The sequence below is a fragment of the Amblyomma americanum genome, chromosome 7 (assembly GCF_052857255.1).
Source record: "Amblyomma americanum isolate KBUSLIRL-KWMA chromosome 7, ASM5285725v1, whole genome shotgun sequence".
Taxonomy (NCBI): Eukaryota; Metazoa; Arthropoda; class Arachnida; order Ixodida; family Ixodidae; genus Amblyomma; species Amblyomma americanum.
Window position 1 is genome coordinate 34,217,011 of NC_135503.1, and position 24,464 is coordinate 34,241,474.

Consider the following 24,464-nt stretch of genomic DNA (forward strand, 5'->3'; position numbering starts at 1 on the left):
TGCGGATCAACTAACCTACTAACAGTGCTTTCCTTCTCCTTACAGATGCATCAAAGTACGTTTGTAAGGGTCAGCTGTGATAACAACAAGGATTAGCAACATATTGTACTGTCGGCGCCAAAAGCTTACTAAATGTGTGCAAGATTGCCGAACAAAAGATGAACCTGCATTGGTTGCACGTGCCATTGAGGATACTACCTTTCGTTGCAAGCTGCGAACCAGAGCTTGAAGTGCTACTGTCTGCGTGAACTTTCGGTGTTAATAGCACATGTTTCACTGAAAATTTGCTGTTCCACTCAAACTGTGAACGCCTCACTTTTCTTTGATACACCTCAGCCACTTTCTCACTCCTGAGAAGAAGGCTAAGGTGTCTATTTCATTGGTTAAGGGCCTTGACATCCTTCCTATGCAAAGGATGGCCGCTGAGGTTACCTGACCTTTTTAAAGCTTTTACCATTAGCCATTTCGAAAAATTCTGCCTTTTACCTTCACTAGATGGTATGAAATAACATTTTAGGTCCTTTACACCACCGTTTCATTTTTGTCATATAAAATCCGGCACAAGACAATTTTCTATACCTTGCGTTTGGCACATGATGGCCTTAGCTGCCTGTGTGCCATAAAACTCAACAAAAAAAAAAAAAACTTTGAAGATGCTCATCTACCTTGGTCTATCACAGAATATGCTATGTTCACATTTATGAGGGCAGTCAATGCTAACTGAAATCGGCTTCAAGACGTGGAAAAATGGGTGCTTAAATGATCGACTGCAACGGCCCGATCATTTCTTGAAGGCCCAGCTTGCATCCTATCGTGGTCATGACAGGAGATGGGTTATGACAGCCACTCGCCTTCTGTGGTGTGAACCACTGTGCGAGAGTTAGACAAAGACGTACTTACTTGATACTAAAATGCTTACCGTGTACTCTGTATGCATTTAGCCATGCTTCATAGACTATTGGCATTTAGCTGACTTAATTACTACTCTCCTCAGCACTCGCCTGCATGATGCACCCTGTCTCTTTGGTTTTTTATTCTTCTGGGCAACGCAAGGAAGTGTCTCGTCTTCGTGTTATGCGTGAAGTGGTTGAATGGCAATGCCATCGCACGTTTTTGCTTTTGCCTTCCCTACAGGCTATGTGCAAGGAAGCGAAGCTGACATGCGCCAGTCTCTCATAACTCCCTTTCAGCTGGACGAAGAGACCAAGGCTATGCTTGAGGCAGAAAAGCTGCTCTTCAAGAGAGAGTTGCTTATCCTGGGCCCTGTTATCGGCCAAGGTAGGTGACCTTGATAGCTTGCGGTGCAATAAAATTACATGTCGACTCAAAATTTTCCAAGAAACAGTGCAGTGTTTTCTGACCATGCGGTGCAATTGCTGGTGTATTGATGCATCGTATCCGAATAAGTACTACTCACGAATGAGAAGCTAGTCGTTTCAATATGCTCCTGCTTTGTCATAACTATTGGTATTTGTGCCCTCCGTGCCCTCCGATGAAAACTAGTGGTTCTTTATTTAGTGGTTGGAATGGTAGATAGTAGTTAGCTAGATTAGATTTAAGTTTTCGCCGCAAGGAGGTGACAGTTTTCAAACCGGGAGTCTTCGTAGGGCAGGAAGAGCGAGAGGTAGGGACAGAAATCTGAGCCTATCAAGACTGCTTTCGGATGCTTTCATACTTAGTAAGAGGTACAAATAAGCGTATTAAACTCGTAGTGCATGAGGTTAATGGAAATATATTCTTAATATAAAAGTTCTTCCCATCATGGTTCACGAAACACATTTAAGGTTTAGGAATTTATAAGCCTGAGCAAACACCCTAAATGGAAACTGAAAGGTTCTACAATTCGGCGAGCTTAAAAAGGGGGTCATATGTGAGAAACTTGTGGGTGAAGCATGCAAAGTCTTTTTGTACTGGCATTTGAAATAGTGACGCAGTCGCCCGTAAAAACTCCGACGATTTTCAGGCTTCTCCGCAGCACACATTACAATGGCGGATAGGGTGCACATATAACGACGCTATGTACGGTGGTGGTACCAGTGCAGAAACGCTTGCACTGAAGGAAGAAAACCAACGCCACCAAAGGCAAAGCCCGCAGATCGTTGTTTGGTGGCATACGACTACACACGACATGTTGTGGGTGAACACGCGAAGATTAGATTAGAAATTTCGCCGGCCGTGAGAACATCATCAAGCTTCTCCGCACTTCTCTTGCGCTGCGAGGAGCAGTCTGAGCTTTAATTGGCGATTATTCCCCGCAGGGGGGCGTCTGCAACTTGCAGGCGTTGGTGAGTAGCGACACCACAGGTTCCCGAGCATCCGCAGGGACATCCCCGCAGGGGGACGATGGTGAACAGTGCATCACCACGGACCCGAGCACCCGCGCGTCGTCGTGCGTGGCATCGCCGTGTCCGGGGAAAAGGGGATCCTGGTGGTTGAGCCGATGCCGAGCGTTTGGACCTTTAAGGCCCCTCGGCGGAGGCAACGCACCACTTTGGCCCCAGCTTCCTGTAGACAACACCTCCGACCTGACCCAACCGGGGGAAATCAGCAGTCGCCTTTTCCTGTCCTCCTCTACATCTTTTACTTTCCTTTCTTCTTTCTGACTACTGTCCTGTCTCCTCGTCGTTTCTTGGATTTTTCATTTCTTCATGGGCGGCTAGGGTTAACCTTGTGTGGCGAACTACCCTGGGTTTCGTCATATTTGGTTATAGTTGAGGTGTACAGCTGGCGTGGGCAGGACTTGCGTGCAAGTTGTTGTCCCGTCCCCTTGTTGGGCTCCGTGGTGGGTGGCTGGCACCGTGGCTGAAAAACTAAATTTTTTTATGGCTCCCCTCCATTCCAAACCTGATCGCTCTCTAAAAAGAGGGCGGAACGATGAAGATTTTTTTCAAAAAAGAAAAGTGTCATTCCCAAAATTTCATGTCATTCACAGCAAATCTGAAGAACAACAAGCAAGACTGATTTCCCCATTCTTGGTAGCAAAGTGCCTGACAGATACCTTGGGGTTTGGGTATAAGGTATCAAAAATGGCTAGTGGCGACTTACTGCTCGAAATACGTGACACTGTCCAGCACTCGAAACTTGCAAACATTGTATCGATAGGGGAGATTCCTGTCTCCATCACGTCACACCGATCTTTGAACACAGTCCGAGGCGTCATATCAGAAATTGGTTTTGTTCACCTCTCTGAAAAAGAAATGCTTGAAGGCCTTGCGGACCAAGATGTCATAAATGTTCAGCGGATAAAGATCCGGAAGGATAACAAGGAAATAGATACGAAACACATGATCCTCATTTTCAACACCAGCACACTACCTGAAAGCATTGAAGTCAGGTACCTGAAAATAAATGTAAGGCCATATATACCCAACCCACGCAGATGTTTCAATTGCCAGAGGTTCGGCCATGGCTCACAGAGTTGTCGTAGCCACAAAACTTGCGCGAAATGCTCCTCGAAGGACCACCAGTCAGATGAATGTGTTGCTGCCCCGCGGTGCACAAATTGTGAGGGAGACCATGCTGCATACTCCAGGGCTTGTCCGTCCTGGAAAAAAAAAAAGAAATAATTACTCTGAAAACCACTGAAAACATTTCTTTCAAGGAAGCGAGAAGGCGATACGCCGAAACAAACTGATTCTCCTTCACTGCGAAAACAACCTTCGCCGATGTGGTGCGTGGGCGCGGCGCATCACACCAGGCTTCAGCACCTGTCCAGGCCGCACGCAGTGGGCCTATGGCAGGGCCATCCGCGCCCCCTGGTGGAGTAGCTGATACTAGATCTGCCAACCCCAAAGCAGGCTGCGCAGGCCCCCGGGTCAGCGGGCCTCAAGACCTCTTCCCACAGGTCGAGGTCTAACTCAAAAGTCAGCGTGCATCCTGCACTGTCGTCCAGCGCCTCTGCTGAGGCGATGGACACGACCCAGGGCAGCCCCGTGCCGTCCACATAGGACGGACGGCGGAGGTCTTTGGATCAATAAAAAAAATGTGAGGTTCCGAGTCAACGGGCCAAATCAAAGTTAATCTAATTTTATCTGCACACACGCACACAACATTAAGATGGCTTTCATAATACACTGGAACTGCAGAGGTCTCGTAAATAACTATAACGACATAAAAGACATTTTAAACACAATTTCTCCTATTGCTTTATGTGTGCAGGAAACCAATCTAGGCCCTCAGCACACAAAGGTGCTAAAGAAGTATACTGTCTTCCGCCGTGACCGAGAGGGGGCGAGCAGACTCTCGGGAGGCGTAGGAATCATTGTGCAACCTGGCGTAGCAGCTAGCGAGATCAAACTCAAAACTAGGTTCGAAGCCGTAGCAGCCACCGTGGTTGGTTACAAAACCATTACAATTTGTAGCATATATCTTCAACCACATCTCGAAGTAAGACAGCATGAATTAGAGAGCCTTTTACAACAGTTACCGGAGCCATACTTGATAGTTGGCGATTTTAATGCACACTCTTGTTTCTGGGGTAGTGAGAAAACCGATAGCAGAGGTCAGGTTATTGAGGATTTTATACTATCCAACAATATTTGTTTATTGAACACCGGTAAACCTACTTATTGCTCCCCTAGTTCAGGAAAAATGAGTGTTTTAGATTTGTCTTTTAGCGCTCCTTCAGTTTTTAACGATTTTAAATGGGATGTCTTAGACAACCCGTACGGAAGCGATCATCTCCCTGTTAAAATCTGCCTGTCATCCCAACCATCAGTCACCCAGACAAAACCACGGTGTTGGAAGCTCAATTTAGCAGACTGGCAGCTGTTTAGAACAGCAGCCACGTTAGAAAATATTACGTTAGAAAATCTTAATGTAAATGCATGAAATAAATGAAAAGTTCACAAATTGCATTCTTTCTGCCGCACGCTTGGCTATCCCCCAATCTTCAGGAATAGTACAACGCAACCATAAAATGTGGTGGACACGAGATTGCAAAGAAGGAAAAAAACAACAAAATAAAGCTTGGGGTATATTTCGCCGATACCCCACACAGGAGAACCTTATAAACTTTAAAAAAGCAAGAGCAAAAGCGCAGTACATACGTCGAAATGCCGAAAAATCATCCTGGCAGCGTTTCATTTCCTCGATAAACAGCCAAGTCTCTTCGAAAAAAATGTGGGAGGCAGTACACAAAATGGATGGTCGCTACTCTCCATTCACAGTTCCTCTTCTGACCGCCTCTGGTGTACAGACAAATATAAAAGAACAAGCAGACATATTAGGCAAACATTTTTCCACTGTATCTAGTTCCTCTAGCTATACAGAATCATTTTTAAAATATAAAGACAGCCGAAAAAGAAAGACTGCCGAGGAAGGGCAGTGCTCACGAAGTATATAATAGCCCATTTACACTACAAGAAATAAACAGTGTACTTTCTTCGGGTAAACAAACTGCACCAGGACCAGATGAAGTCCATTACAAAATGCTTGCCCACTTGTCCGAACATGCTGTAGACTCGCTTCTGAAATTTTTTAACAAAATACGGTTATCAGGAGAGATTCCAGAGGCATGGAAAAAAGCCATAATTGTACCGTTGTTGAAGCTGGGTAAAGTACCTACCTCCCCTGGCAATTACAGACCTATAGCCCTAACAAGCGTACTTGCCAAATCTATCGAAAGCGTCCTTAACATTTGATTAATGTTTATATTACAATCTCGTGATCTTCTTGACATCCATTAGTGTGGGTTTAAAAAGGCGTGCTCTACAACCGACCATCTAGTCCGCCTAGAGAACACAGTCCGAGAAGCATTTATACACAAGCAACACTGCCTTGCGATCTTTTTCGATTTAGAGAAAGCCTATGACACCACATGGAGGTTTGGCATACTGCGGGACCTTGGAGACCTCGGAATCCATGGTAGAATGCTAAAATGCTTGAGTGACTTTTTGACCAACCGTTCATTTCAAGTACGTCTGGGTGCCACTCTTTCTAAAACTTTCATTCAAGAGAACGGCGTGCCTCAGGGGTGCATTTTAAGCACCACGCTTTTTATAGTAAACATGAATTCCCTAGCAAAAATAATCCCAAAGTCTATCATGTATTCTGTCTACGTCGACGATCTCCAGATTGCTTGCACATCCTCTAGCATTTCATCGTGTGAGAGGCAAATACAGATGACAGTAAATAAACTAACAACATGGGCAGACAGAAACGGTTTTAAGTTTTCCACGCAAAAGTCAGTAGCTGTTCTTTTTTCGCTTAGAAGAGGACTGCACACTGATCCCTCCTTGTATTTAAATGAAGTCCCACTACCAATTAAAGATGAGCACAAATTTCTAGGAATGACTTATGATAAAAAGCTCACATTCCTACCACACATAAACATACTCAAAAAGAAAGCTTCTAAATCTCTGTATATACTAAAGGTACTTTCACGAAAACATTGGGGTTCCGATAGGACTTGTCTTTTACGGATTCATCGCTCTGTAGTACGTTCTACATTAGATTACGGATGCATAGTTTATGGATCAGCGAGGCAATCGTACCTTAAACGGCTAGACCCAGTACACAATTTAGGCTTGTGTCTTTCCACCGGTGCATACAGGACGTCACCGATAAACAGTATTTATGTGGAAGCCAACGAGCCGTCGCTTACAGAGAGAAGAACCATGCTCACTTGCTCGTACGTTTTAAAAATCCGTTCACTACCTAAACATTTCTGTCACCAAATAGTCACAAAGTGTCCATCTAGAACACTATTTAACAACAAACCATTAGCAATAAGGCCACTTCTCCTGCGTTTTGAAGATGTGTGCAAAAACCTCGGCGTAATGGATGCATTACCTGGCGTTGCTTGAAGACGTAGTCCACTGCCTCCATGGTTCAATTTTCCTGTAATCTGTGACCTCACTCTTGCACATGTCAGTAAAAAGCGAACTCCACAGCAACATATATTACAAGAATCCCGTGCCCTTGAAGAAAAATACAGTAGTTTTACAGAATTTTATACTGATGGATCAAAAACAGATAGTTGCGTAGGAAGCGCAGTGGTGCGAGGAAATTCAGAGCAAATAGTAAGACTACCACAGTGTTCCTCCATCTTCACCGCGGAGTGCTACGCAGTATGGATGACCATAAAAAAAAAATACTAAGTGAGAACCTCAAAAATGCTGTTATCTACACAGACTCCTTAAGTGTACTTTGAGCTCTCCATTCTAAAAATGCAAGCTCCCCTCTGCTCGGTGACATCATACACAACATCTGCCACAGCTCAAGGACAAAATATAAAACTGTGCTCAGTCCCGAGTCATGGGGGAATAAAAGGAAATGAGAGAGCAGATGTGTGTGCTGGTAAAGCTCGTGGCAAGGAAATAATGAAAGTAAATATGCTGTTTAATGATTGCATGAAATTAGTAGCAAGGAAACTAAGAAAAAAATGGCAGTCGGCTTGGAACAATGAGGTCAAAAATAAACTACACTTGGTAAAACCAGTGTTAGGTGAATTTAAGTCAAGTGTACACCAAGAACGTTTCAAGGAAGTGATCTTATGCCGTCTCCGAATAGGCCACACGCACCTTACGCACAACTTCCTACTAACAAAACAAGACAAACCTGTTTGCCAACAATGTGGAGATGAACTCACGGTTAACCATATTTTATTCTCTTGTGTGGAACTGGAAGAAATAAGAAAAACGTATTTTACTGAATTTTATAATAAATGCATTCCTTTTCATCCCGCACTGCTTTTAGGAGATGATGCAATCGTTAATATATCATGTGTTTTTAGCTTTCTTAACGAAACGGGATTTCGCAAGAGACTAAATTTTTACCCACTGGTTTGAATGAATTTTAGTACACCTCAGCCAACTTCTCAGGCCTGAGAAGAAAGCTGAGGCTTTTATTTTGATTGGTTGGGAGCCTCGATGTCCTTCTGCAGCCAAGGAAGGCTACTGAGGTTACCTGGCCCTCTTTAAAGCTTTTACTTGTAGCCATTTATAAAATTTGTGTACGTGTTCACTGGGTAATATTAATGTTTGAGGGCTGCTAGAGCAAGGATTATTCTTGCATTTCTATAATATTCAACAAAAGACTTTTCCTATACCTTGTTCTTGGCGCATGATGGCCTCAGTTGCCTAAGTGCCATAAAACACAACACAACACAATTGGCGATTATGTCACCATTTTACATGCTATGGCAGAAAACAGAACAAAACTTGGTATGCTTTATCTACAGGCTTCATAGATTTGAATCCTTTAATATCGGAAAATTTAAAAAAACAAATGGTTCAACTGTTCTTTAAGCATTCAAGAGACTAACATCAGATGGCATGTCTTTGTCCTTCCTCAATCACCAGGACACTTTGGTTGCGTCTACCGGGGCACCTTGGAACTGGAAGGCAAGGGTGAAGTCCAGCAGGTGGCCGTTAAAACACTGCACAACAGTGAGTAAAAGCTCCTTCTTTTGTGAAAGCTGTCTTCCTCTTGGGACCGTTCCTCCCTCACCGACATAAGGATCAGCAAGCTGAGTTTGTCATAGATACTCACGGCACTACGCGATCAAAGGATGGGGTCGGCGAGTTGTATGATGTTACCGCTCTGGTAGTGCCGACATTGCTGGTCTGTAGAAGTTTAGATGGGCTGACATGCTCACTACGTTCGCATTTGGAACACCGGTGGTGCCACCAAAGCTGCTCGCCACAAGGCGTGGCACCAGCCCTTTGTCAGTGTAAAGCAACAACTCTTTCTGTCGCTTCTATTCTGTTCTTATCATCTGCTGCACAAATTGTCTTAATCCCGGTGATAGTGGGGGAACATGTGTCAATGCCGAAAGGTGAGAGGTAATAGAATTTGAATGAAATTTTACATCATTTATATTTATTATTCTTATCCAGTGATGATCATTGAGGACCGGCCTCCTTGGGCAGCAAAGGCTCACTGAACACATGCTGTTGTCTTGTATGCTCTTTTAGCGTAATGCTCAAGTATTGTTCATCATCTGGGCTAGCTGCGTACAAACACATTCAGAGGTAGAAAACCTTCAGCCATTGGACTCCCGAAGTGGTTATGCAGCGATTGATATAGACGGGCACCTTGTTCTAAGCAGGCCAAGGTTCTCTATGTGTTGACATTTTCCTCAGTTTTATTGCTTATGAATTGACCGTTGTGCCGTTGTGGAATCTTCTCCGCACGTGAGCTGTGCTTGTGCCGTGCCTGCCATTGCGTTAACTTGCTGTTTGTTCCTTGCGACTATTCGGCGCCGCAGACTCCCGAGGGGGTGAAGCTGACGGCCAGGCGTTCCTCGAAGAGGCCCTCATCATGAAGGATTTCCACCACATGAATGTGCTCCCACTGATTGGGCTGAGCATCGATGAAGGAGGTGGTCTGATGGTTATCATACCGTACATGAAATATGGCGACCTCCTTTCCTACATCCGAGACGAGAGAAACGTAAGGCTTTCTGACAGTGCTTATGGTCAGTAGAATGAGTTGCAAACACATTTTACTAGAGGACATTTTCTGCCTTTGTGTACAGCAGTTTTCTTTAAAAGTGCCATTGATTGCTTTATGCACTCTAATGTAATAATCGTGTGGCAAGTCTGGTGCAATCTGCATTTAGAAATAACGTTTTTTTTAACACCATACTCTGTCCTGTTCAAACTAGTGCACGTGCCGTCAATGGAACACTACAATAAACGCTGAGAACGCACAGTGACTAAAGCTCTGTATGTTGAAGCTCTTGATGATTCGCAGGCTACACGAGCTTGCTCTCTTACATGAATCTTCATTATTTTACAGAGCCCCACTGTGAAAGATTTGATAATGTTTGGCATCCACGTGGCTGAAGGTATGAAGTACTTGGCCGACACAAAGTTCGTGCACAGGGACCTCGCAGCTCGAAACTGCATGTAAGTGGTAGTACCTTCTTGCTCTTTATTGCTGTTGTTCCATACTTCGTTTTTAGCTGCTTACTCATGTGACCCTTACTAATATTGCAGGTTGAGCGAAGATTTCATTGTACGCGTGGCCGATTTTGGCCTTTCACGTGACGTGTATGAGAAAGATTACTACAGTGGTGACAACAAGAAGACGAAGCTTCCCGTCAAGTGGATGGCACCGGAAAGTTTGGAGAAGGGCATCTACAATCACAAGACGGATGTGGTGAGCATGGTTTCTGGCACAGTCTAATGCGAATCCTTACTAATCAGCAGCAAAGGATGAAGAGACGCTGTTTAGAAGTAGGCTTAACGTGGTTACAGCTGGTCTATGCGTTTCTTTCATGCAGTGGTCTTTCGGCGTACTTTTGTGGGAGCTGATGACGCGTGGTGTGACACCCTACCCGGAGGTGGACAACTGGGACATTGTAAACTTCCTTAAGCAGGGGCGCCGGATGCAGCAACCAAGTTACTGCCCAGATGAACTGTAAGCTCCATTTCCTAATTGTATTAGTGCTTTCCACAAGGGAAGAATGATTATACAAAAAAAGGTTACCTAGCTGTGCCTTACATAGTTTCGTTTCTTAATCGCATCCTAGGTACGATATCATGCTCCAGTGCTGGCAGGACGATCCCAAGAGACGGCCGTCATTCGCTATGCTTGTGACGGACGTGTCAAATGTGATCACCAGTCTCGAGAAAAAGAGGAGGAACGAAAAAGTTGGCTTGAACGTTACCTACGTCAACTGCCCTCGGTCTGGCTACGCCGACGGCGCCGGACCCTCAGTGGAGCAGTTTGTTCCTGAAGGCACATCGTAGACAAGACGAGTCTTTGACTTCAGTGCTTTGCCGTACGGCTCTGTGCATCAGTTCCTAATAACTGGCTTCGGTGTTGAAAACAGCGAAGTTGCCGACAAGGCCATGTTAACGAGACTGGGCCATGTGCGCGATCGCTTAAGGCACCTACTGTTCAAACTCAAACGGTGGGCGCCAACCCTGAACTGAAAACTGGATTTGTGGAGCCTGCCATGAGCTACAAAAGTGTTCGTGTCTTATCTTCGTGACAAAGTCTGTACTATGGACTCTTCACAGCTGTTGAGCTGTGCACGGAATGAACTCGAGAGTGATTTGGCTTTCACAGTGCACAAACGTGTTTTACGGCAGTGAACTGTGAAGTGCTGCATGCTGTCAGTGCATCGTGTGCAGTGATGTAGGCACCTCATGACTGATGAAACCACCTAGAGATGGTTTTGACGCTCATAGAGGAAACATTCCATGTTTTTTTTCCTTCGCCAAGGTGTCCCATGTGACTACTTAAGGTGTGGCTGACAGAGAATGAATTCATGCTGTTGTATGGAAGCGAAAAGAGAAAACTGAATGGGAGGATACAGGGAGCTTTATATGGGGGAATGTCATTTTCGTGCCAAAACTGCCACTAATTTAAACTCGTTTGGGTTATATACATGCGAGCTACTTGTTTAAAACACAACCTCAGGTGTACCGCTGTTGTTATAGTGGATAAAGGATGGGCATGATAAAATAGATTAGAGTATGAAATACAGATCACTTTTTTTTTTCTTCCTTAGCTGGCGGCAGTCATTATTTCATGCGATAGCTGTTAGCTCACTAAGGGACTCAGACTACCATGGTCACAGTTACCATGGCTGGCAGGTGCTAGGCCCCATGACGTTATCACTTTGTAGGGCACTGCGTGCTGCATTCAGCCAACCTCATTACTCGCTCTGGTTTTTCCTAACTAGCATTGCCGTTTCACGAAGGACTCACTCCGTGTCATCGTAGCTTGCAAGGACTGTAACTTAAGCAGCGGCTTGTGGTTGTGGGCCACACAAAGTTTACCAATCTAGAGAGTACGTCCAGACTGCTCCGTGTAAACAGCGGACAATGGATAAGGCGCTTAAAGTGCACGGAAAGGGGCCAGTTATGGTGCCACACGTGACAATGAACTTTGACAGTCTGTTGGGTTTTAAGGACTGCAAGCCTGTGTAACCGGTGGCTTAGCCTGCATGGAAAATGTTTGTCGCCACGGTGTTACGACCGGCATGTGCCATTCGTGGAGTGTTTCATTCATAGAATGATGCTCTAATTTATTCAGCCATCATTTGGAAGTTATGCGAGAAAGCGGGCATGGGTCACGCGACGCTGAAGTGTTGTGATGGCATTATTTTGTGTGCCGAAGAGTGACATGCATGCTCTGGATACTGCATTTCGTACCTTGTTAATGCTGCGTTATGCAGCTTGCTGAGTACAATCCCATGGACTTGTGAAGATGAATATGTTTGGAATGGTTGTGGGTCACGCAACGCTAAGCGCTGATGCCATTATTTCGTGTGCTGAAGAGTGACATGCTCTGGATACTGCATTTTGTACCTTGCTAATGCTGCATTATGCAGCTGAGTACAATACCATGGCCTTGTGAATATGGATATGTTTGGTGAGAGTACCTTCATAAGCAATATTCTTGTGCGGTACTATTCGCCTATTTCTGTGCAGTCTGCTTGTACATACGCGTGAATACTACCTTATAAGCTGGCGTAAATTTAACAGAAAATTTTGCCCATTTGTAGCATTCATACGTGCTGCTCGCAGATGTTTTATCGACTGTAGTGCCTTTTGTCCCTTGTGCGTTTACCTGTGCAAAACGTGTAAAGTCACTGCTTTAACCCAAGTTTCCTTAGCCAAAGTTTCTGCCTTAATATTTATACCAGCGTAAGCATTGGTTCGCTGTGTCAGAACATTTGCTATTCCAGATGGTGCTCGCTGTTTTTGGTACTGTAAGTATCCATAATGTAATTAGGTTCTGATATGAATTGTGTTTTTGAGGACTAGCCGATTTCTTAGCTAGCTGTTACAATTTTGGAAAGTACGCCGCAGTTGGGGATTTCATTTTATGTTTATTATGCGAAGCCTGTTTGTGGCGTGCAGAAGTGTGTTATGGTTTCAAAAATTTGGGAACAGATAACTTTTCAGGAGAAGTTGACTGCGAGATGGATTTCAGAACTGAGAAGAGCTATTATGTTCTTCTACTGAAGTCGTTTGGGCAGTCCTAGTCAGTGCCATCAAAAGAAAACTCGCAATTTGTACAGGTTTAGCACGCATCTTTTCACGTTACTGGGATATATACAACATCGCTCACTTGCGAGCTCAAGGGATTATGTCTTTTCCCTGAAACCAAGCTTTTGCCATGAGTGTTCCTGCATTACAAAAGCGCTATTGATATCACCTAGCTGAATGAATTTTTGCATTCGGCCAGGGTGAAGAATGAGGCTCACATATTAGCTACTTATCTCTGCGCTTCAGATTTGCTTAATTTCGGCTGTGGTCAAATAACTTGGCCTGTCACATTCTTATAAATACAGGAATTGAATGAAAACGGCCCGATTTTTACTCTCACTGTGTTCTCGTTGCTCATGAAATGCGACTCGATTCGTCTGCACGTAAACAAGCGGCTTGCTGATGCTTCGTTCCAAAGTTGGCAACAAATGCTTCGTCACGGAGCAGCAGTCATTTCTCTATAAAGATGTTTTGCTTTCTCTGAATGGCTGCAAGAGACACTTCATAGTTTTTTACAGTGCAATGGCAGCGGAGCATTACTTAATGCTAAGTCAGCGCAGTGGCGTTCAGGTGACCTATTATTGAACCGAAGAGAATGTTCATTTTATTTCGTCAACAGCGCAGTTAAGGACAAAAAGTATGAATGGTTGATTTAGTTTCAGCATGAGTGTTGAAAAAAGAAAGTTATGAAGATGTTGCAGGTTAAGTGCGGCTAAGCACCGGGCATGAGCTTCAGAAATGGGGCACTTGTGGAAGAAATTGAAGGGTGGTTTACTCAGGTAGCACTGTACACGAAGGTTTCCTTCTCCGCTGTTGAGCAGAGGCCACAGAGTATTACGCCTATCATATAGTTTAACGTCTAAGGATAGATGAACTCTGGGAAGTCACGAATGTTTTCATTGCCGCATGACTCGAAGCTCTAGAATCAAACTGGTGGTTTAAGTTGTCACAACTCTTGCTAGAATTCTGAAGCTCAGTTATTGCTGTGGAAGAATCTTATATTAAACTTATTACTTGGCTGACCTAGAAGCAAGCTATACTTTAGATTTTCCGGGCCGACAGGCAACGCTTACGGGAATATTGTAGGCCACAACGAACAAATTTTGTATTACAATATTTTGCTTTGCTTTTGTGAATCTAGTGTCAGTAGGATGAGATAACTCTAATTGCCGATGTCATGTGACCGCTTCAGTGCGGAAGTGTCCTTGCAGCCGTGACTACAGCCTTGGAATAAAACACTGAGAGGACCTTTCGGCAGCATCTTAGTATTCTGAACGTAGTCGTTTCACTGCATCAGGTGCTTGTCGCAGAGTCTTTCGAAAACAGCTTCACTTTTTGATCGTTATAATTGCTTATCGCAGTAATTGTGTGAAAGGAGATAATGAGTGTTCTGACAGTGGTTTGTTATCGTTAGTGCACCGTGCGCATGTCTGGCTTCATCGTACTTGTTCACAGTTTATTCTTATTTGCATTTGGGCCACCATTAAGAAGAGCGTATATTAAGCTTTTGGACCACATCGAATATGGAGCAGTATTTGGCATCCTTCCACAGTGGTATTATCACTCTTGTACATAGTGAAATAAAGTTTGCGCTATATTTTACTCCTAAACCTGTGTGCTGCTGCTGTCTCTGATTGCTTTCATTTTAACCGTGGTGCTCACACAGCATGCACCATCAGTGTCAAATGTAACGCGAACAAAACAACTGAACTGCGACATTGCCGCCGCGGTGGCTCAGTGGTTAGGGCGCTCGGCTACTGATCCGGAGTTCCCGGGTTCGAACCCGACCGCGGCGGCTGCGTTTCAATGGAGGCGAAACGCTAAGGCGCCTGTGTGTTGTGTGATGTCAGTGCACGTTAAAGATCCCCAGGTGGCCTAAATTATTCCGGAGCCCTACACTATGGCACCTCTTTCTTCCTTTACTCCTTTATCCGAATTCCCTTACGGCGCGGTTCAGGTGTCCGCGGATATGCGAGACAGATACTGCGCCATTTCCTTTCCCCAAAATCCAATTACTAAGCACGAAATATTGTGCGAAAGCAGGTTTTTGCAGGCAGACACCACCGCCACGTACCTGAAAGCGTAATTGAGGTGTCCAGTGACCCAGCCGCAGGGAGCCAGTTATGCGCCTTTCTTAAAATCAACGGTCCGCAACAACGTACACGCCAACGCCAATCAAAGCAATGAACGCCGGCGGCCTATTGCTCCACTGCAGCGTTCCTGCCCAAACGTTGTCAAACGCAAACGCAAGCAGGGCGCATCTCTATATATGTCGCTATACCGCCACGTAGCGCAAAGCGCGAGTTACGTGTCTGCTGACACACGGAACCAGTTATGGGCGTTTCCTTTCGTTTCGTGATTTTTGCGCACAGATGTATGTTCATGAAGATGACGATGTGCAATGCACAGCGCGAGAGCGTGTTGCAGTTTAACACGAGGCCATTGTGTGAGGTCAACAACAACAACAACATAACACGAGGCGTGATCGTCTGCGGCGGTAGCATAGTGCTCTCGTGCAGTGGCCAGCGAAGCTGGTCTGTTTGCGCCACCTCGGATACAGAACGCAGTCGCGGCAATATTTATTTTATTTCTGTAGGTATCTGAGGCGCTTCAGACACACCTTGCCTTTTCCAGGATTGCTAGTGAAATAGTGCTTACGCACTATTATATTAGCAGCTGGAGAGGAAATACAGGTGTGGCCTAGCTATTAACACTACCAAAGTGCCGTATTTAAGGGCTTTCGATGCGGAAATCAACCGCTGTAGGTCTCCGCCTGCCTAGTGTAATATCCCAGTTTTCCATTTTGCGTTTAAATTATTTTTCGCGTTTAATTTTATGCTGGTAGAACGCAGCAACTTCAATGCATCATGCTTTTCGCATGCAGGCTTCGTAGCAGTCTTGGTTCTGATCAAGCACTCACTAATCGACAATGGCAAACTAGCCATCACGCAGGCAACTGAAGAACTGGTTTATGGTTTGTGGGGGATTTAACGTCCCAAAGCGACTCAGGCTATGAGGAACGCCGTAGGGAAGGGCTCTGGAAATTTCGACCACCTGGGGTTCTTTTACGTGCACTGACATCGCACAGCACAAGGGGCCTCTAGATTTTCGCCTCCATCGAAATTCGACCGCCGCGGCCGGGATCGAACCCGCGTCTTTCGGGCCGGCAGCCGAGCGCCATAACCACTCAGCCACCGCGGCGGCTGCAACTGAAGCACTGATCAGATGCTCAGAAAGTCTTGTAAACCTGTCGCCAGAAAAGATTCTGTGCCAATTCTCTCAGCCAATCTCATCCACCTTGCATACTAGTGATGCACAGGCAGGTGCTATATACTTAGCTAGGCTGGCCAGAGGTCAATTCTGCCATGGCGCATTGTCAGATGAAATTTAACGAGACACTGCCTTTCACGACGTTTGACAACCTTTTAGTTCTTGGTGTTCGCTGCGCCAGAAGACAGCAATGAGATATGCCGTGGTCGTTGCATAGCCTGGTGTGCCATTTTAACATCTGCCGAAATGGGGCCGTGTACACAGCTGCACAGCTGTGGCTCAGTCACTAATGCTTTAACGCTAGTATGCGGTCATCAGCACAATCCTGGACTTTGATAGGGATGCAGTAGTGACATCGTCCCTCAGCCACCAGCAACGGCTCTTCATGCCAGGGCCGCCGCGGTGGCCCAGTTGTTATGACGCTCGGCTGCTGACCCGAAAGACGCGGGTTCGATCCCGGCCGCGGCGGTCGAATTTCGATGGAGGCGAAATTCCAGAGGCCCGTGCACTGTGCGATGTCAGTGCATGTTACAAGAACCCCAGGTGGTGGAAATTTCCGGAGCCCTTCGCTACGGCGTCCCTCATAGCCTGAGTTGCTTTGAGCAGTTAAACCCCCATAAACCAAAAAGCAAACCAAATCTTCATGCCAGGAACGCGGAGCGGCTGTAGGGGTGACTGAAACCTGTCCCTCTTCTTGGAGTTACTCAGCTGTGAGATGACTTGTGTAGCCATTTCCATGGCAAAACAGCGCGGAAGAACACGAGGACGGAACAAACACGATGACACGAGCTCTGACTTTCCTTTTCAACTGGTAATTTATTACGCACGTGTGTACACATACTATTCCCGCCAAACACTAAGCAGAACAAAAAATATTCAAGAAACACTGCGTCATCACTGAACATCTTAAATCTACCTTTCTGCAAATGCATGCTCCAAAAAGGTGATTTCGCGGTTAGCCAGTGATAATGAGGGCTTGCTAATGCATGCTGCACCCCCCCTTGTCAATGTGATATGCCTCTACTAGTTCCCTTACTATCTGATCTTTATGTTTGAAAATGACGGATGTGTGATGGAGCAATGGGGCGCACGTGGGCTTTGATTGCCTGCAGAGCAGCGCCAAATTCGAACCAGCTGCCTTGTCCAAAGAATTTGGAAAGTCAGCGCTCGTGTCGTCGTGTTTGTTCCGTCCTCGTGTTTTTCCGCGCTGTTTTACCATGGATAGTATAGTAACCAACTTGCTCAGCACTCCGTACTTGTAAGTAGCCGTATCGGCGGTGAACAATCTCGTCAGGATTTAATGGGTTGTAGCGACCACTTATGGTGCGAACATAGACATCCGAGTTGCTTGTGCGTTTAAGAGGAACTCCACGGTATTGCTGGAGGTAGATCAAAGCGGATCCGTCTTTATCAAAGGCTTTCAATTCACATTGTGAAGCGGTGGCGTAGCCTGAAGGTTTACACAATGTTCCAATGGCTTCTCGGAGCGCTTGCTTGTAAAGCCAAACAGTTACAGCAGCCATGTATAAGCGAGGTACACCGAGTTGGCAGCCACCTTCCCGCAGTGCATCTGCAAAATATGAGCATGTCTTCTGAAGCTGCGAAGAAAATAACGGAATAACTACATGCTCGATTTTTCATGTTCATGTCTGGGGCATCGGCAGAAGAGGCGCTAATCGCTACCACACCATGTTATATCACTACCATGTGATATCCGCCCATGGCCTTCACCCAGAATTTATGCACCAGGAGGATTCTACTGAAGAGGTGCTAACGATGCACGTCCTGCCTAAAAGCTAAGTGACTCTCTATGTAATGTGACTCTCTGTGTAATATGGTATATCGACAGTTCTTCCCCACAGAACTTGGCGCAAATGACCTTAGCCGACCAAGCAGGCACGCCGTTTCGAAGTGAACAGAGTGTTGAACGGCCACGTATGTTTTAAGTGTGGAGAAAACTCGTTCGCCACATCGATGAACATTTCTTTCATAAATGTAATGTGTAAACATAATTACTGTTTTTGTAAGCACAGCGCATAGTTTCTTTCGCTGTTTTTATTCATTCTTTGCGCAGCGCATTTCCAGCAGTTCGTAAGGTCCACAGCCACAGGGCTGCCCAAAAGCTGCCATTCACTGCAAAATTACGTGAAACATGCAGCACAAGCACACAAGGTACACAGGCAGCATCTATACAAAATCAAGAACGTCCCAAACACAAAACGCCGATTATAGCAAACAAACCCACCTTTGAATGCGTGTCTGCAGCGGCAAAAGCTATCAGTAGAAGCCTCATTGAAAAAAAAAAAAATGTGGCGCTGATCATAAAATCCGCCGATTGGCTGGAGGTAAAGTGACGCCGCCGGACCGTTTAATTTCCTATTGGCTGGTGGAAAGTGATGTCTAGAGACCGGAAGTGAGGTCACTTCAGGTAAAGGCATCGACAGCTTGTAATGCTATTGCATGGAAACGCATAATGTACATAATTAGGTGCTCCCGTGAATTTTTGTTTCCTAATTGGCGTAGGGAAGCACTCTAGCATGCAAAGCATTCGCAAACAGAAATAGTCGACACCCAAGACACTGTTAAATAGAAGAAGCAACGTGCCGCATAAAGTAACAATGTAACATCACAGGAAGAAAAATAGGAGTGATGAAAAATATTTCACAGCAAGCAAGTAGCAATACACGCTACTTTAATTCAGACAAGAAAATTTTCGGTAATATCGCATAGCACTGATATTGCTCGAAAATCTCAAATGCTAGCTCACTGCAAATATTAACTCGTACAAACATCAAGTACTGTTGGCCTATGAACTGCGAGGTGCGTGAGACGGCATTTTCTATGTGAGTAGGGAGACACAGCGCCAGCTAAATTGGCAAGCACCACAAAAAATTCGGTGAAGTTGTCTACCCTTTCATGCGTCTCTTTGAGGGCACTGCATTCGGCGGTAGCGGTTCTGGGCCTATTCGGTAGAATGGCAGCGAAAAGGCAGAGGAAAAACTGGCTTGGGATGTATAATTGTGGAACCAGGATTGCATCCACCAGAGCTTATGTAACAAGATTGATTTTGCGTTCCGTACAAGTCCCCAGGTAATTACACTGGAACGATTCGAATCTCCCACATAGCCGGTGGGAGAGACTTAACGCTGACTTTATATGTTGACTTCCAGTTAGTATATAGCAAGACCACGAAATTTTCCCTGACCATCAGACAAGGCCTAACTTCGCATGCCCGATGCTGCATTAAATCGGCCTGAACTGCTCATTCGTGAACACAATAAAGTGTGAATAATGCCTGTATACAGGAAATACTATAGTATTTCCTACCGCTTCATGTTGATACGATACCGACTGTCACGGATCGCCCCGGAGTAGAACACTCGGACCGAAATAGTTGACTAGGCGACAGGTGTACCCACACAGACGCACATTTAATACACCCTACGTGACACACACAGTAGCACACAAAACTGACAAAACTAACGCAAAACAGACTATAAATACACACGACCCGGGAACACTGCTACCAGCGTCTACTGCTAGCGTTCTACTGTTAGCGGTCGGCGTTCGTGCTCACGGCTGGTTCGGTGCGGCTGCGGCATTGTATGGGTCCAGTAGCCAGCGTCGCTGGTGGCGCCGCTGGCTGCGTCGTACAAGCTCCCGGTCCAAGCGCCCGTGGAGGTGATGCCGGTGTCGTTGGCGTTGGGGGCACCATCCGGATGGGTGGCAACAGCGCTGGAGACACCCCTGGCCGTAGCAGGCGGTAGCGTCCTCACTCAACTCACCGGAACGGGCTCAGGAGCGGCAGGAAGTCCACGATGCGAAGCCGTAGAACGCGAGCCCACCGGTGCAGTAGCCGGCGTCGCTCTCTTCCAGCCGAAGCACCCCTGACCCGCCGCAGCCTCCGCTTCTCTGTTCTTCTCCCCCGTGCCTCACTCTCCCTCGCCCTTTTATAGCCTCTGCGTTAGTCCACGTAAGCCTTGTCGTCGTCTTCTTCTTCTCTTCTCCACCAATCATCTCTCTCCACCTCACCGAATGCTTCTCCACCAATCGTCTCTCTCCACCTCACCGAATGCTCCTTCATCCTCTTTAGTCTTAGGTTGATCCACGTCGTCTTCTTCACACCTCTTTCCTTCATAATTTTATTTTAGACTCTATATTATATGTGACAAGGGCCCCGTCTCTCAAGAGTTTTTCCATGAAAAACTGCTCACGTCAACCTCATTTTCAAGCCATCCAGCCAACTGAATATCTTCTGTGGCGATTCCGGACCCAGCACACAACACACCGCAGATGTCCAGCACACACAAAAAGCACACCACTAACACAACACACTGAACTGCATTTTCAAAACATTAACTCACCACCAGAGGTGGACAACCTCATGAGGTTTCGACCTCAACCGCACGTCGTGAGGTGAGGTTGAGGTGAGGTCGGCGACGGCTCGAAATTTTGTGAGTGAGGTCAGCAAATCACACGTCAACCTCACGCGTGAGTTCGAGGTTGAGTAAGGTCGTCATTCAGTGAGGTCGAAATTTTAGGTCGAGACTTTTTGCAGTTGCCACGTCTTACTCCGACGAGTGCCGCTTCCGAAGCGGAGTTGCGGCGCATCACCGCAGTGTTCATGCAATGGCGCTTTATGTTCGGTTTCCCCTGTTTGGACAACAGGATGCCACAGTTCCCTCTTAGCTTCCGGTGCTGCGTCGTAACGTCTGTGCAGTCCGAGCCTACAGGAAGAGGCACCCCTCTGGTCTTCCCGGAAGGACTGTTACTGTCACAGCACGCCACTCTCCCTCCCCTTGCCCCGCTGGCGTAGCAGCCATAGCTGCCTGCCGGTCGGCTCAAACTCCCGGGAGCGCACAAAGCACGTAACTCACGTTGACCCGCGGTAGCTTTGTTTGATGCCGCAAACAAATAAGTTCAGTCCAACAACCACGCAATTAATTCGTCGCAGCGCGGATGACCCCAAGCAAGACTGCTTCGTGTTCATGCTCGTTGCCGGCGCTGACGTCATGGCTCTTGCCTCGCAGTCGAATAAAGGGGATCCTGCTGTACATTAGAAGCTGGCTTGACAGAAACTGGAGTATTCCGCACAGGCGAGAGAAAGCGATTCAGGCGGTTCCTCACAAGGACACCTGCTGATTTGATTAGAAAAGCACGAAGCCTGAAAAACCTGTATAACAACGTCGAAGCTTTTGATCGTGGACTTCCCCTTTCGAAAATCACACTAATTCTGTATACTCCCGCTCCGTAATGCAAGCAGATGCAAATATAATTTCACTTTTTTATCCTTCCGAATAACCTCTCTTTTGTTCTCCGGTACCTTGTTCCTTCTCGGAAGTTCGCTTATTATGCCGAAACACCGCAACACGAGGCGGACGCATCAGCATAGCGGTGTTGCAGCGGCGAAAAAATGCAAAACTATAATGAATGTATGGTGATGTGGTAGCTGATTCCTTTTACTTTTTTTAATGAATATATGTGAATGAAACTGATTACATGCTCGCGCTATGCTGCTGAGTCGCTGTTTCAAACCTTCTAACATGACGTTTAATAGGGCACACTGTTGTTCGCTTCTGTTTCTAGTGTGCGATTTTTGTTTGTATGTTTCTAATCGATCTCTTTTGTTTCTTTTCTCGTATGGGATCAGTTATGTTGGCGGCCTGCCTTGCAAACGACCAGGCACTACGCGTTATCTTTCTTTTAACTATTTTGCAGAGACCCATCGTTCACCTTAAACGGCTTCGCAGAATGCTCGCGCGGTGCTCGTGGGTAAAAAAAAAAAAACATCTAGGATGCTGGCGTACCATTGATTAGTTCAGTTTTGAAGGAAAACAAATGATTTACGAACCTGGTTGATGAAATGGTACCTAGAATTCTGATGAGGCGTATGATTACTTAGGAGTTTTTTTCCTGAAAAACTTCTTAATCGTTTTTTGTTCTTTTTTTGTTTGTTTTCTGAGGTCGAGCAGCCGACCTCAACCTCAGAATTTGAGGAGTGAGGTCAGGAAATTCTTTTTGAGGTTGAGGTGAGGTCCAGATTTTTTAGGTCAAATGCCCACCTTTGCACACCACTGCCGTTGTTCGTACAGAGTCCTTAATAAACATGTTGATGTCCACAACACATTCCCTTGTACTACAACAACAACAACAACAACAACGACGACGACGACGACAACAACAACAACAACAACAACAACAACAACAACAACAACAACAACAACAACAACAACAACAACAACAACAACAACAACAACAACAACAACAACAACAACAACAACAACAACAACAAGATACATCGTGTGAGGATAACAACAACAACAACAACATCCAAGAGTTACCTAGAGCTGTTCAGTCGGCTCTACTCATGAAGTCCGCTCCAACGTTATCTCTTCCTTTAATATATTCCACCTGAAATGAGCATTCTTGCAAGGCCAAACTCCATCTCATGACTTTACTATTGCTCATTTTTTCCTTGCTTCACTGCCCACACCACAGCCAAACATTTCTTTTCCACAGTGGAGTAGTTGCGTTCACTAGCCGATAATCTCTTACTTGCAAAAAATACCGGATGTAGCACGCGATTCTCTTCTTGCAAGAGTACGGCTCCTAAAGCTCGGTCTGATGCATCAGTGCGAAGCACAAACTCTTTATCCAGATTCGGAGCAAGCGGAACGGGCGGTTTTGCCATAGACCATTTTAACATCACGCATGCATTTTCATGTCCAGCGGTCCAATTCTGCTTATTGCTTGCCCCCTTCTTAGCAAGTTCGACAAGCGGATCCGCTATGTGGGCATAATCGGGAATAAAGTCCCTGTAGTATCCCGTTAAACCAAGGAACGACTGTACCTCTTTCTTTGTAGTCGGTGCCTGGGCCAAGATGTCGTCTTTCGGCGCGATGCGGCCCATCCCCAGCTTGTGTGCGAGAAAAGAAATGGCTTCAAAAGCCGACCTCACATTTTGCCGGTTTTATGGTCAACCTGGCTTGCTGAATTCTATCAAATAGTTTTTTCCAGCCTAATTACATGCTCTTTTCACGTATCTGTTACCACAAGGATGTCATCAATATAATGTTCTACATTTTGGAGTCCATCCAAAACCTTCCTCATCAGGTTCGTGAATATTGCAGATGCTGTCTTCAAACCAAATGGCATGAATTTAAACTGGAATAAACCCGCCGAGCACGAAAATGCAGTCTTCTCTTTAGACAAATCTTCCATTGGTATTTGCCAATACCCTTTAGCTAAGTCAAATTTAGACAAAAAACCTTTTGTGAGCCACCTTAGCGAACACCACGTCCGTTCTTGGTATGGGTTCGGCATCGGGTACTATGTCATTTAGCCGACGAAAATCTACACACAGTTAGTTAGTACCATCGGGTTTTTTGACAACCACGAGAGGCGCATTGTATGCTGACCAGGACGCAGCAGCTACTGCATGCCACATGACCAAGCACGTGCTGGCCACGTGACCAACCAAGGCGCCGTCACGGAGCTCAAAGGCTGCCACGCGCAAGGCTCGAAGAGCTGGCGTAGTATAGCTCTCGCTACAAAAAAAAAAAAGGCATCACTGGCTACCACATCTCCATATCTTCTCTCTACCTGTTTAATCTCTGCGTTAGGAATGCGGTTGCTACCTCAAGCAGAAAAATTGCTGTAGCCAAGGCCAAGGCGCTCGAGAAGACCAAGAAGAAAAGGGTAAACTCAGCCATTTGATCTCTCTCAAGTTCAGCATCACTGTTGACACCTTCTCGATGGCTACAATACCACTGCTCTACCGGCGGTCGGAGCAATGAGCCTTCAATGATACTGCGGAGAAAAGTGCTGTACGCTCTCGCATAAGGGTAGTTCTTTCTTGGCGCCATTATTATCAAAGACGGCTTCATGCGCTCTTTTGACTCAACAAGCCGGCGGCCCGAAGACTTGACTATGCACTCGGGCATCACATATATAAAGCACATACGACCTTTTTGCTCACCGCATGCGAAACAGGCCGAGTAGTTTTCCGTGACCAGCGCCTTTCTCTCTGTGCTCATCTGAAACGCTGAGCGGAGCTTTTCGTGAAGTCTGCTGGTGGTGTAGCTGTGGTTAAGAACGTGGTGCATACCCGAGCCCTTGACGACGCAAGGAGCGATCTTGGTCGCGTCGAGCGCGCGCTCAAGTTCAGCAAGTGTGTCGAGTTCTTCAGGGGGAGACCGAAGACTTAGTCTCGATATCAGCTCACTTCGCAAATAGTTCGAA

General features: G+C 46.0%; 1 protein-coding gene across 4 annotated transcripts in view; it reads left to right on the plus strand.

Moving 5' to 3' along the window:
- Positions 1-14,563, plus strand: part of LOC144098836 (hepatocyte growth factor receptor-like) — a 58,449-nt gene extending 43,886 nt beyond the window's left edge. For all 4 annotated transcript variants that reach the window (XM_077631735.1, XM_077631736.1, XM_077631737.1 and 1 more), the window contains 7 exons: positions 1,135-1,278; positions 8,304-8,390; positions 9,212-9,396; positions 9,745-9,854; positions 9,945-10,107; positions 10,232-10,368; positions 10,481-14,563. In XM_077631735.1, the coding sequence (XP_077487861.1) occupies positions 1,135-1,278; positions 8,304-8,390; positions 9,212-9,396; positions 9,745-9,854; positions 9,945-10,107; positions 10,232-10,368; positions 10,481-10,700 (1,046 nt within the window). In that variant the 3' untranslated portion in view covers positions 10,701-14,563. The remainder of the gene's footprint in view (positions 1-1,134; positions 1,279-8,303; positions 8,391-9,211; positions 9,397-9,744; positions 9,855-9,944; positions 10,108-10,231; positions 10,369-10,480) is intronic.
- Positions 14,564-24,464: the final 9,901 nt, after the last annotated feature.